The 12,290-nt window shown below is 55.3% G+C and overlaps 1 protein-coding gene across 2 annotated transcripts in view; it reads right to left on the bottom strand.

Annotated features, from left to right (window-relative positions):
• Positions 1 to 394: 394 nt before the first annotated feature.
• RUFY1 (RUN and FYVE domain containing 1) overlaps positions 395 to 12,290 on the bottom strand; it is a 62,875-nt gene continuing 50,979 nt past the window's right edge. For both annotated transcript variants that reach the window (XM_036450363.2, XM_036450360.2), the window contains 5 exons: positions 11,690 to 11,819; positions 5,406 to 5,500; positions 3,200 to 3,248; positions 2,203 to 2,280; positions 395 to 847 (listed from right to left, as the gene is read on the bottom strand). In XM_036450363.2, coding sequence (XP_036306256.1) covers positions 704 to 847; positions 2,203 to 2,280; positions 3,200 to 3,248; positions 5,406 to 5,500; positions 11,690 to 11,819 — 496 coding nt within the window. In that variant the 3' untranslated portion in view covers positions 395 to 703. The remainder of the gene's footprint in view (positions 848 to 2,202; positions 2,281 to 3,199; positions 3,249 to 5,405; positions 5,501 to 11,689; positions 11,820 to 12,290) is intronic.

Here is a 12,290-nt window from a genome sequence, read left to right as displayed (position 1 = left end):
GAACCTTGAGCAGGGCTTCCGATAGGGGCTGGCAGCTGGTGGGAGGTACAGACAGGCAATAAGGAAGATGAGGGCCAGTAAGGGGAGTGCGCTGAGGCGGGAGAAGGCTGAAGCCCAGCCCACAAATGGACTGACTGGAGGAGGGGGGTGAGCATGTGCTCTGGGCCAGTTTTCACAGCTCACACCTGTCCTGACAGTGCTTCTGAAACACAAACCCCAAGGTGCTTCCCCACAGGTGTCTCCATCTGTCAGGAGCTTTGTCGACAGGTCACTTCCCAAACTCCCCAATGGACTTAATGGCCCAGTTGTCCTTGGCTCATCTGAGTGCAGAGCACAGCAGGCCTCAAAATGGAGCCTGTTTGAGGTGTCTTCAGAAGCTAACGCAAGGGGACACAGCTCCTTTATTTTCTGCACTGGGGGGAGGTGTGACGTACAGGGTGTGAAAGGCCTGTTTGACTCCAGCAGGGAAGGCACACAGGGCAGTCGGGGTTGGGGGGAGTGGGACTGACTACACTGCTGCGAGAGAGGCTAGCTCTGTATCAGATCCAGAAGTCACTGACCCTGAGCCGTGATGCAGCCAGGGAGAAGGAAGTTTCAGCCCAGAGTTCATTTCACTCAGCGCCGAAGTGCTGGCCGTGACCAGGAACTGCTCTTCCCCAGCTTCTCTTGGGAACGAGCTCCAGCCTGAGCCCGCGCGCCGGGCCTAGGAGCCGGTGGAGGAGCAGCGCTGCAGGAGCAGCGAGTGGCAGCTGTCGCACACACGCACGGGCCTGGGGTAGGAGGGCAGGGCCAGCTCGCTGCTGGAGCACGTGTTGCAGAAGATGTGGCCACAGTTGCGGCAGTGGTGCTGGAGGACAGGAGAGGCAGTTAGGGACAGCGAGCTCCCTGCCCCCCGTGCAGACGCTACTTCCAGGCCCCTCCCCCAGACGCCAGTTTGGAAGGGCTTCCTCTAGATGGGTGTGGGGGATCCTTTAGCTACTTATAACCGAGTTTATAGGTCACAAAGTTACCAACTTAAAAATTAGCCTGCTATGTTTTATATTTGGTCAAACGTGTAATTAACTCGCCCCTAATGCCCTGGCAGGGCCAGGCCAAGTGGCCACATTCCCCCCTGCTCTAGACCTTTATTTCTACATTGATGTTCCTGAACATAAAGGGGGAGTGGTGTGAACTGGTAGGACTAAGGTTCTTTTTCTTTAAACGTGTTTTACGGCCAGTGACGGCCGTGTTTGTGGCTACTTTACTGGTCCGTCGGGTGGGGGGTGGGGGGTCCTTGTACGCTGAGCTGCCACACGTTGGACGGGAACAACACACGCCGAGACCCGGACCTGTGCGCCTCTGCTCCTCCCGGCTGCACATCGCTGCTGCCCTGGCCCCGCCCCTCAGGCAGGGGCACCTTGGACTGGTGTCGGGAGAAGCAGGCGGGTCTCAGGCAGCCTCGTCTGCGCGGCTGCTTGTTCTTTGTAAGTTTTGCTTTTTTCCTCAGAGAGGGTTTTAATGGGACGGCGGAGAATGCGCGTACACGGCCAACCACGTCCTCTCAATCCTGGACCGAAGGCTGGGCCCGGGACCTGTCCTCAGACCTGGAGGCAGGCTTCCAGGCAGAAAAGCAGGCTCACCGGAGAGGTCCCCTGTGAGCTGGGGGCCTACCTGGACGCCTGTCCCAAGACCGCTGCCCATCGTTCCCAGAGGTCCTTTTTTTTACCAACATGGGCAGGTTTAGTTTCTTTTTTTAAAATATATATTTTATTGATTTTTACAGAGAGGAAGAGAGATAGTTAGAAACCGATGAGAGAGAGACATCGATCAGCTGCCTCCTGCACACACCCTACTGGGGATGTGCCCGCAATCAAGACACATGCCCTTGACCGGAATCGAACCCGGACCTTTCAGTCCGCAGGCCGATGCTCTATCCACTGAGCCACTGCGGCTTAGTGGATAGAGCATTTGGTTTCGGCAGATTCAGTTTCTGTTGCTTACAAAGAATTCAGTGGTACATTCACTTAGACCAGTTCTGTATACAAGCAGCCCAACTCCCCAAGAAACGGCCAATCCCCGGAAGGACTGCGGGGGAGCCGATGACTGCCCGGGGCACCTGAGTGGGCCAGCACACCACGTGTCCACGGCACTCGGCTTGTCCAAGGGCTCCTCCCAGAACCAGAGGGGGAGCCCAGGGCCCCAGCCCAGCCCGGGCGCACACACCTTTCTCCGGGAGATGGAGAACTCCTTCTCGCACTGCTTACAGTGGGTAGCCTCATCGTCTTTCAGCCAAGTGTGGCCCTGGGAGGAAAGCACACGGGTGTGATGTGTCCTGGCTGCTCAGTATCCACAGCCCGTCCATAGCCTCATTCCTCTGCAGGCACAGGCCTGGCCTGTGGCTCTGGTTCTCAGCCTCTGCATGCTGCCCCTTGGGCCTCAAGCCGATTCTCCAGCCCCTGCTCACTACCTTCCAATAGAGGCTCTGAGTCCCGAGAGTCAGGGTCTAGTGCTTGCAACTCCAAGCCCGGCTGAGGCACCCAAAGGTCCCTGGACTGGCTGCAGGGAGAAAGGCCGGCCCTCTGAGCCAGACAAAACCACCCACCGCAGTGAACCCTGTCACGGGAAGCCCCCTCATCCTTAGACTGCATGCTGTGGAGGAGGTAACAGGCTTTGGAAGGGGCCCTGAAGCATGATTCTATCTGCTTCAAGCAGCGCAGCAGTACAAGGAAGGACTCCCCCTGCAGGAGCGGGGAGACGGCTGTCCCAAGTCCAGATGCTGGCAGGGGCTGCGGCCCTGGCTGCCTCTGACCTGTGTGCCGGGAGGGGACCCAGCCATCAGGTCTCTGCTCCAGCGGATAGCTTGGAGCAGCTGTGCCTGCTGGCACCAGCACCGGTGGGCTGTCCCTTCTGCTCTGAACTCCGTGGGCCCGGCTGGGAGGAGATGCCTCCCTCTCACTGTGACAAACACCCCAGCTTCTCTCTGCGCCTTTCGCTCCTTCACTAGGCACCTGCATCTCGGCTTGTGTCCCTCCGGCTGGTGGCAGAGGAACAGGTCAGGAGACCGGGTCTAGCTGGGCCTGCCCCTTACCAGCACCGCCAGCACTTAGCCTCGGTCTCACCGACTTTTGGGTAGAAGACCAGGAGCATGCAAGGTGTTAGCCTGAGCTGACCAACAGGCACAGAAGCGGCTGTTATGCTAATAACATGAGTAATTCAGTACCTTCAGTGCTTTGTTGACTTCCTTGATGTCTTCCATCTTCAGCTTTGACCTTTAAAAAAGGAGAGAGAGCAAATTTGTGGAATGACAACTTGGGAGTATAATATGAGTCGTTCTAAAACGTTTCCAGCTTTTTTTTTTATCGTCCCAGAATTGCCTCATCCCCTGGCTTCATGCCGAGGTCTGAGCTGAGCCTGTGGGCTGAATCTGGCCCCAAAACAGACCGTTTAGCCTGCCAGGTTTGAAAGTGACTGAAATACTGCCATCATTTAAGAATTCTCTCTCAAAAGCCCAGCGTGCTGGGTCTCCGCAGACCTTCCCGCATGTGGCGGGCTCGGCGTGGAGGGGGGCTCCTCTTTCAGGCGCCCTCCCCGGGCCCCCCCCCCTGCCCGCCGCCCCTGCAGGGTCCGGCCTCCTGCTGACAGCTGCCGGCGGCCTGGTCCTGGCTCCACTGTCGCTAGTGTAAGGGCATTCCTTAGCTCCCACACAATAGGACGTGGTCTAAACTGGCAGTTAAACTAGAAAACATTGTGGAGAGAATGGTTTGAGCCTCCGCCCCCCCTTTTTTTTGACCCCCACAGCTTTATCTGCACAAGCTTTGTGAGATGTTGCTGGTCTGTCGCCCATACCCACCACTGAAATGTAAATTAACACAATTGCAAGGACAAACGATTCTTAACCCCTATTTTAATGATAAAAAATGTGATCATTTTCCCATCACCATGTGTCCTCTATGCTCTCTTCCACCCCCCACCTCCTCCGCCCTCCAGTCACGACTCCGCCGTCCATGGCTGTGAGTCCTCTTTCCCCCCTCAACGCAGCCCCCCCCCCCCCCCATCCCCGCTAGCTATCTAAGGGTCAGAGTCAGCGCTCCCCCACCCTGCTTCCCCGGGAAACAGGACGGGTTTCCCTTCTCTGTCCCCCGTGCGGGCCTGCAGGGAGAAGGAAGGGAGACAGCACACGGCCTGCTCCTGCTTGGGCTGCACCGCCCGCTGCGATCCGGCGGCAGCAGGGCAGGCTCCCGGGCAGGGCTGTTTCCACACCAGGCCCGTCCACGTCTCAGGCCTAAGCCCCTGGAACAGGAGGTGTTCTGACCGCTCTGACTGCCTGAGAAGGGACCGTGCCCACGGTGTCCGTCCTTCCTCCCTCCCCCCTCCCTCCCCACCACTGCAACCCAGGCGCCAGCTGTAGAGCTCCCTGTGCTCCAAGCGAGGGACGGGCACCAGCCCTGCCCACCGCCCAGGAGCCCCCAGGGTGGGGAGGGGCAGGGAGGCCGCCAGAGGGCAGTGCAGCAGCAGGAGGGCCTCAGGTGGAGGGGCGGTCGGCAGCCCTGAGCTGGTCTAGATGAACAGCGAGGAGGCGGCATCTTCACCTCACAGCCCCGGAGCCGTAACATCTGTCTACTGCCTTCGTGGACCAGCCTACTGCACCGCTCCACCGAAATGTCCCCATTTTCCAGACGGAAACCTGGGTCTGTGTCCTGGGTGTTTACAGTTTGTTCTCACGTTGGTCCCCAGCTCTGGACCTTTCTGGTCCCACCGTATTCAGCACTGGCCTGAGCCCAGGCTGTGCTGGTCACTGAGCTGTGTGAGGACCCAGGGGGCAGTGAGCCAGCGGGGTTTGGAAGTGAAGGAGAAGGAGGACTCGTTCTCACTGACCCTGCTGGGCGCCATTCTGCCCCCGTGGGCGCCAGGCTACCTGAGCGACAGGCAGGACCGCGGAGTGGAGGCAGGGACCGCCTCTGACTTTCTTTGCTCACGCCAGCTTGTGTTGGATTTCTGTCACGTGCATCCAACAGTCCTGCTCATACGGGACAAAGCTGGGTTTGGAACGGGCACGTGGACAAGCTGCATGATTGGCAGTGTGAGCCATCAGAGTGCCTGGCAGGACAGAACACCGGGGGCCGCGCAGCCAAACGGGAGACCAAACTCCCAGGGTCTGCCCGCTGCAGCACCGCCCGGGAAGGCAGGCGCACACCTCAGGCCGGATCCTCAGCTCCAGGGCCCCCTGTGCTCCCGCCGCAGGCAGCCCCCTCACTCCTGGGGACCAGATGCCGTGCTGTGAACGGGAGGGCCCCATGCCCCGGAGGTCTCACTCCTCGGGTCGCCCGTGAGTAGCTGGCAAGCCGCCCTGGCTGGCTCCCTCTCTGACAACAGGAATGCGTTTGGGGCCAGACTCTTCATGGGGAGGGAGGGGAGCAGGGTCTTACTGGCTGAGGTGAAGCCCCATTTCCTGGAGGGCTTGTTCCTGCTCGTCACAAACCTTCTGTAACTCTGCCTTCTCGTCCTGGAGCGCTCGCAGCTCCTAAAATGAACAAACCAGGCGGTTGACACAGAATTGAAGGTCCTTTTTGTAAGGTTTAGTAATCATAGCAACAAGCAGGTCAGAATGTTTTTCTTTTTTAAAAATAAATATTATTGTTAAGATTATTACAGATGTTCCTCTTTCCCCCCATAGCTCCCCTCCACCTGGTTCCCTCTCACCGCACCCCCATGCCTTACCCCCTGCCACTGTCCTCATCCATAGGTGTAAGATTTTTTTTTTTTTTTTTTTTTAATCAATCTTTATTGTTCATATTATTACACAGGTTCCTCGTTTCTTCCCCCCTCCACCAGGTTCCCACCCCAACCTCTGCCCCCTCATCCTCATCCATTGGTGCACAGTTTATGTTCAGTCTCTTCCTCCCTCCCTTTCCCCGATAGTAAATTCCTTTTCAGATAGCAAATCTGTTACTTAGCATTTTCTCATATCAATAATACCTCCACATGCCCAATGATACACTTCACACAAAAGACATTTCCTAATAGGACAACCAGCCTCATCCAGGCCCCACCCAAGGCACTCACAGATCAACACCCCAGGACTATACTAACTCAACACATCCAGATCTAAGCCTTCATCACTTGATTCAGCAGACCCTCAAGTTCCCGCAAAAGTTTCCAGCCATGTCTGAGAGGCAGCCGTGGGGCAGGGGCAGGTGAGGAGCGAGCTGTTTTGGGCCAGGCTGACCCGGGCCTGGCCTCTGTTGCTCTGGTTTGTTCCACAACCAGCTGCTCCGTGTCTGGTCACTGCCGCTCCTGACCCAGTTGCTCTGGACTTGGCTGTTGCTGCTACAGGCCTGGCCACACCCGACTCGGCTGCTCCGGGCCTGGCCGCTCCCAGCCTGGCAGCCGCTGCTCCGGGCCTGGCTGCTCCCAGCCTGTCAGCCGCTGCTCCTGGCCTGGCCGCACCAGACCCGGCTGCTCCGGGCCTGGCCGCTCCCAGCCTGGCAGCCGCTGCTCCGGGCCTGGCCACTCCCAGCCTGGCAGCCACTGCTCCGGGCCTGGCCGCACCAAACCCGGCTGCTCCGGGCCTGGCCGCTCCCAGCCTGGCAGTCGCTGCTCCGGGTCTGGTCACTGCCACTCCCCACCTAGTTGCTCTGGACTTGGCTGTTACTGCTACAGGCCTGGCCACACCCGACCCGGCTGCTCTGGGCCCGGTTGCTCCGGGCCCGGCCGTTCCGGGCCTGGCTGCTCCCAGCCTGTCAGCCGCTGCTCCGAGCCTGGCCACTCCCAGCCTGGCAGCCACTGCTCCGGGCCTGGCCGCACCAGACCCGGCTGCTCCGGGCCTGGCCGCTCCCAGCCTGGCAGTTGCTGCTCCGGGTCTGGTCACTGCCACTCCCGACCTAGTTGCTCTGGACTTGGCTGTTGCTGCTACAGACCTGGCCACACCCGACCCGGCTGCTCTGGGCCCGGTTGCTCCGGGCCCGGCCACTCCGGGCCTGGCTGCTCCCAGCCTGTCAGCCGCTGCTCCTGGCCTGGCCGCACCAGACCCGGCTGCTCCGGGCCTGGCCGCTCCCAGCCTGGCAGCCGCTGCTCCGAGCCTGGCCACTCCCAGCCTGGCAGCCACTGCTCCGGGCCTGGCCACACCAAACCCGGCTGCTCCGGGCCTGGCCGCTCCCAGCCTGGCAGTCGCTGCTCCGGGTCTGGTCACTGCCACTCCCCACCTAGTTGCTCTGGACTTGGCTGTTACTGCTACAGGCCTGGCCACTAGGTGTAAGATTTTTGTCCAATCTCTTCCCACACCCCTCACACCCCCTTCCCCTGAGAATTGTCGGTCCACTCCCTTTCTATGCCCCTGATTCTACTACGTATATACATCAGATTATTCTGTTCATCAGATTTTTCACTTGATTTTTAGATTCACTGGATGGTAGGTATGTATTTATTGTCACTTTGTTGTTCGTAATTTTTATCTTTACCTTTTTCTTCTTCCTCTTAAGGAATACCCTTCAGCATTTCATATAATCCTGATTTGGTGGTGATGAACTCCTTTAGCTTTTTCTTATCTGTGAAGCTCTTTATATGACCTTCAATTCTAAATGATAGCTTTGCTGGGTTGAGTAATCTTGGTTGTAGGTTCTTGCTGTTCATCACTTTGAATATTTCTTGCCATTCCCTTCTGGCCTGCATAGTTTCTGTTGAGAAATCAGCTAATAGTAGTATGGGTGCTCCCTTGTAGGTAACTAGTTGTTTTTCTCTTGCTGTTTCAAGATTCTTTGTCTTTTGCCCTTGGCATTTTAATTATGATGTGTCTTGGTGTGGTCCTCTTTGGATTCCTTTTGTTTGGGGTTCTCTGTCCTTCCTGAACTTGTAAGTCTATTTCTTTCACCAGGTAGGGGAAAGAAATTATTTGTCACTATTTCTTCTAATAGGTTTTCAATATTTTGCTCTCTCTTCTTCTGGCACCCCCATAATTTGGATGTTGGTACACTTAAAGTTGTCCCAGAGGTTCCTTACCCTATTATCTTCATACTTTTGGATTTTTGTTTTTGTTTTTCTGGTTGGGTATTTTTTGTTTCCTCATATTTCAAATATCTGGTTTGATTCTTGGGGTCCTTTGATCTACTGTTGAATTTCTGTATATTCTTTATTTCAGACAGTGTATCCTTAATTTCTGACTGGTCCTTTTCCACTTTTTGGGGGGCATTCTCATTAAGGTCTCATTCTCACTAAGTTCCTCAGAGATTTCTAGAAGATTCTTGAGTAACCTTATAACTGTGGTTTTGAACTCTATGTCCAGTAATTTGTTTTCCTCCATTCTTTCATTCGTGACATGTTTCTTTGTCTCCACATTTTGGCTGCTTCCCTGTGTTGATAGAGTGGCTTTGTGTGGTAGGTGACCTCTAGGGCCCAGTGGTTCAGCCTCCTCAATCACCTGAGATGGACACTCTTGGTGCACCCCTTTGTGGGCTGAGTGTACAGTCTTATTGTAGTTAAGCTTTGATTGCTGTTGGTACACTGGGAGGAACTGAGCTCCAGGCCAGATGGCTGTGAGAACTCGCTGTGTCTATAATGGAAGAACTGCTGTGCTGGAAACACCCTTATGGGGCAGGACTTGCTTCAGTGGGGCTTTGGTGCTCACTGAGTCCGTCTCCTGAATGTGTCACTTATGGATGTGAGGAGTTGAAATCTGGTGTCGTCTCACACTGACCACTACGTGTACTGGCTCCTGGATCTCCAATGGGGTGCAGTTCAGCTACTGCAGTGTTTTTCAACCTTTTTTGGGCAAAGGCACACTTGTTTCATGAAAAAAATCACGAGGCACACCACCATTAGAAAATGTTAAAAAATTTAACTCTGTGCCTATATTGACTATATATAAAGTAATTCTCTTGAATAGGAATCAAATAAACACAAAGAAAGTATTTTATAATTACTTTATTATGAAATATTAAGTAAACAAAATAGTGAAAAATTATAAAATTCTTGTCTTGTCTGCACCTACGGCACACCAGGCAACATGTGCCGCGGAACAGCGGTTGAAAAACGCTGAGCTACTGTCTGAGGCCACCCAGCAGGAGCAACAGTGAGATCTGCAGGTTCCTCCTCTTTGCTTGAGGTTTGGAAGTTTTAGAGCTGTCTGACCAGAATGCCAGTTTTTTAGGTTAAGCTGTGAAAGGGCAGGCCATTCATATGCAAAAGCCACTGCACACAGTTTGGGTGGGTTTGTAAATATGGTGGGACAGGGTCTCACGGAATCACTAGGCCATGGCAAACAGCAATGGCTGCCAGTCAGCTGTCTCTGCGACTCTGCGTCCCCATGTTTCCAGGTCCTCGCGTCCCACGCCCCAGCGCAATAACCAATGATTCCTACACACACTTCTGTAAGAAGGCCACCCTCATTTTCCGATAACGGACAGTCCAGCTTTCCCCTACAGGAGTCTGGGCCCCCAGAGTCTCACCGGAAACTGGAGTTCAGAGCACTTGGGAGCTTGTCTCTCTCTTTGGATTGAAAAAAACAGCGCACCCAGTCTCTAGTTGCCAGCCTGATTTGTGTGCCTCCATACTTCTGCTTTTCAGCACTTGTGCATGTCCTATCTGGTCTTAATGCTCTTTTCTCTTTCCTTCTGGTTGTAGAACTTCTACTCAGCCAGCTTTCCTGTGCTTCTGGGTTATAGACATTTTGTCTTTTAGTTGTAGTTTTGGTGTGGTTGTGAGTGGCAGCACATACAGGTGTATACCTATGCTGCTATCTTGGTTTCGCCGGGCCAGAATGTTTTTCAAGAGTAAAAGGCAGCCAGGCCAGCATGGCTCAATGGTTGAGTTCTGATCCATGAACCAGGAGGTCACAGTTGGATTCCAGTCAGGGCACATGCCCAGGTTGCAGGCTCAATCCCCCAGAGAGGGCATGCAGGAGGCAGCGGATCAATGATTCTCTCATCATTGAGGTTTCTTTTCCTTCCTCTGTGGAATCAATAAAGATATTTCAAACAGAGTAAAAGGCAGTCCTCTTGCATTAACCTCCTTTAAGACAGGGTGGCTTCACGGTTACTTCTCACTCGCTACGTCTCCGGATGGGCAGTGCAGGTGAGCAGCTCGGCAGCGGGACGGTGACGGACAGGAAGCAGCTGCGTGGATCAGGTACATTCAAAGCAGTCACCCTTGCAGGGCAATTAAGGCTTTGCCTGTCTGAGTTTTTATTAAAATACTGATACATAACCTTTATAATAAAAGGGTAATACGCAAATTGACCCTAACAGTGGGACTGGGAACGACCAGTTGCTATGCGCTCACTGACAGCCAGGGGGCAGATGCTCAAAGCAGGCCCTGCCCCTTGGTGGTCGGTGTGCTCTCACAGGAGGAGCTCTGCTTAGCCAGAAGCGGTGCTCATTGCTGCGAGCCTCTCCTGCCCCCTTGGCCACGTTAAGGATGTCCGCCTGCTGGCTTAGGCCTGTTCCACCCGGAGGACATGGACTGATGAGGGCCAAACCAAGACTCAGAAAAGTAACGTGGGTCCAGGGCTGACCCTGGGCGCCGTGGGGCCCAAGCCTGAATGGTGGGCACTCCCCCAGAGCTTGTGGGCAACGCCAGACATGTGACACGCCGTTTCGTTTGTGTGTGGGAAGGCTGGGTGTGGAATTCAAACGTACACCAGTGTTCTGAAGTGGAGTATGGACGTGTGTTCTATGACAGCAGAGCTCGCTGAAGCCCTTTGCCACCTCTGTTGTCTCCGCCCCTCTGTGAGCCTGAGTGGCTACTGCGGAACCTCTCCTCCTGAGTGACCCCTGCTGGCCTGGTGGCTCTCTCACAAGTGGTAGGCACTTTCCAACAGAAATTAACAGGGCCTTTCTCGGCTCGCTTGAATTGTGCAGCGGTACCCATCACCATGTTAAACAATAAAATACGGCCGAAGCCGGTTTGGCTCAGTGGTAGAGCGTCCGTCTGTGGACTGAAGGGTCCCGGGTTCGATTCCGGTCAAGGGCATGTACCTTGGTTGCGGGCATATCCCCGGTGGGGGGGGGTGCAGGGGGCAACTGGTCGATGTTTCTCTCTCATTGACGTTTCTAGCTCTCTCTCTCTCTCCCTTCCTCTCTGTAAAAATCAATAAAATATATTTAAAAAACAAACAAACAGAAAAACAACAATAAAATCCGGGTCTGCAGGCTGCCCCAGCCCCAGGACCCTCCTCCCGAGGGCAGGTGTGGGCAGGCTGCTTGTGGCTCGCAGCCCCTGCGCCTGGCACCAGCCCCACCCGGCGAAGCCAGGGATGTGCCCAGGTCCTCAGATGGCAGCTCTGACCAGAACAGCCAGGCCCCCGCTTTCTGGGGAGACGTGGTAACTTCACGGCAGGGGAAGACTGGGCTACCCAGTGACAGGGAGGTCCGGGCCAGCCAGACGTCCCTGCGCTGGAGCTGCACCGAGGGTCCAGGCCCCCCTTCAGAGGAAGGAGATGACTCCCAGGACAGACGTAGGCCCCAGTCCTTGGGAGGCAGCACTCCTCCCTGGCAGAGCGCAGGCCCTCCTCAGTGACGGTGTGGGCTGGCACTTGCTGACAAATTTTTTGTGTGTTTAAAAAAACAAACATTTCTTTATTGACTTCAGAGAGGAAGGGAGCAGAGAGAGGAACATCAATGATGAGAGAGAATGATTGATCGGCTGCCTCTGCATGCCCTCCACTGGGGATTGAGCCTACAACCCAGGCATGTTCTCTGCCCAGGACAGTGGCACTCACCCTTTTCAGCCCGTCCACTTGCTGCAGCTCCGCCCGGAGGAGAGACGAGGTGTCCTTCTCACACTGCAACTCGCGTTGAAGAGCTTGCCTTTGCTCCTTTTCTGATTTCAATTCTTTCTCAAGACTTGAGCTATTTTTCCAAAATGAATGTGAGTTAGTCTCCGGGGGGGTTTTCATGGTAAATCTACAATCCAACCCAAACACCACACAGGAAATGGAATTCTCAGGAAAATGAATTGCCTCATGAGCCTTAGACCCTTCAGCAAAGCATGAAAACACAGCTCCTCCCCCAGGGCTGCCTGCACATCACAGCACCGGCCAGGGAGCAGGGAGCAGGCGTGGCATGCACCGGGCGGTCCTCGCGTGTACGGGGAGGAAGGGAAGGGCTCGGACACGCTCAGGAGCACACAGCAGAGCCCTCCACGGAGATGGAGACCAGAGGGGCGAGGGCGACATGGATCCTCACGACGGAGGATCCTGAGGGTCGGGTGGGGTGTGTGCCCCGTGAGGGTGCTGAACCTTGTGGGCCGTTTCCTCATTTGTGAAATGGGGAATACGTTTCTGCTCTCCTCATCGGCCTTTGCACTTCTCAGCACACCTG

Source organism: Pipistrellus kuhlii, unplaced genomic scaffold, assembly GCF_014108245.1.
Source record: "Pipistrellus kuhlii isolate mPipKuh1 unplaced genomic scaffold, mPipKuh1.p scaffold_m20_p_21, whole genome shotgun sequence".
Classification (NCBI taxonomy): Eukaryota; Metazoa; Chordata; class Mammalia; order Chiroptera; family Vespertilionidae; genus Pipistrellus; species Pipistrellus kuhlii.
This window is presented reverse-complemented; position numbering and strand designations above follow the sequence as displayed.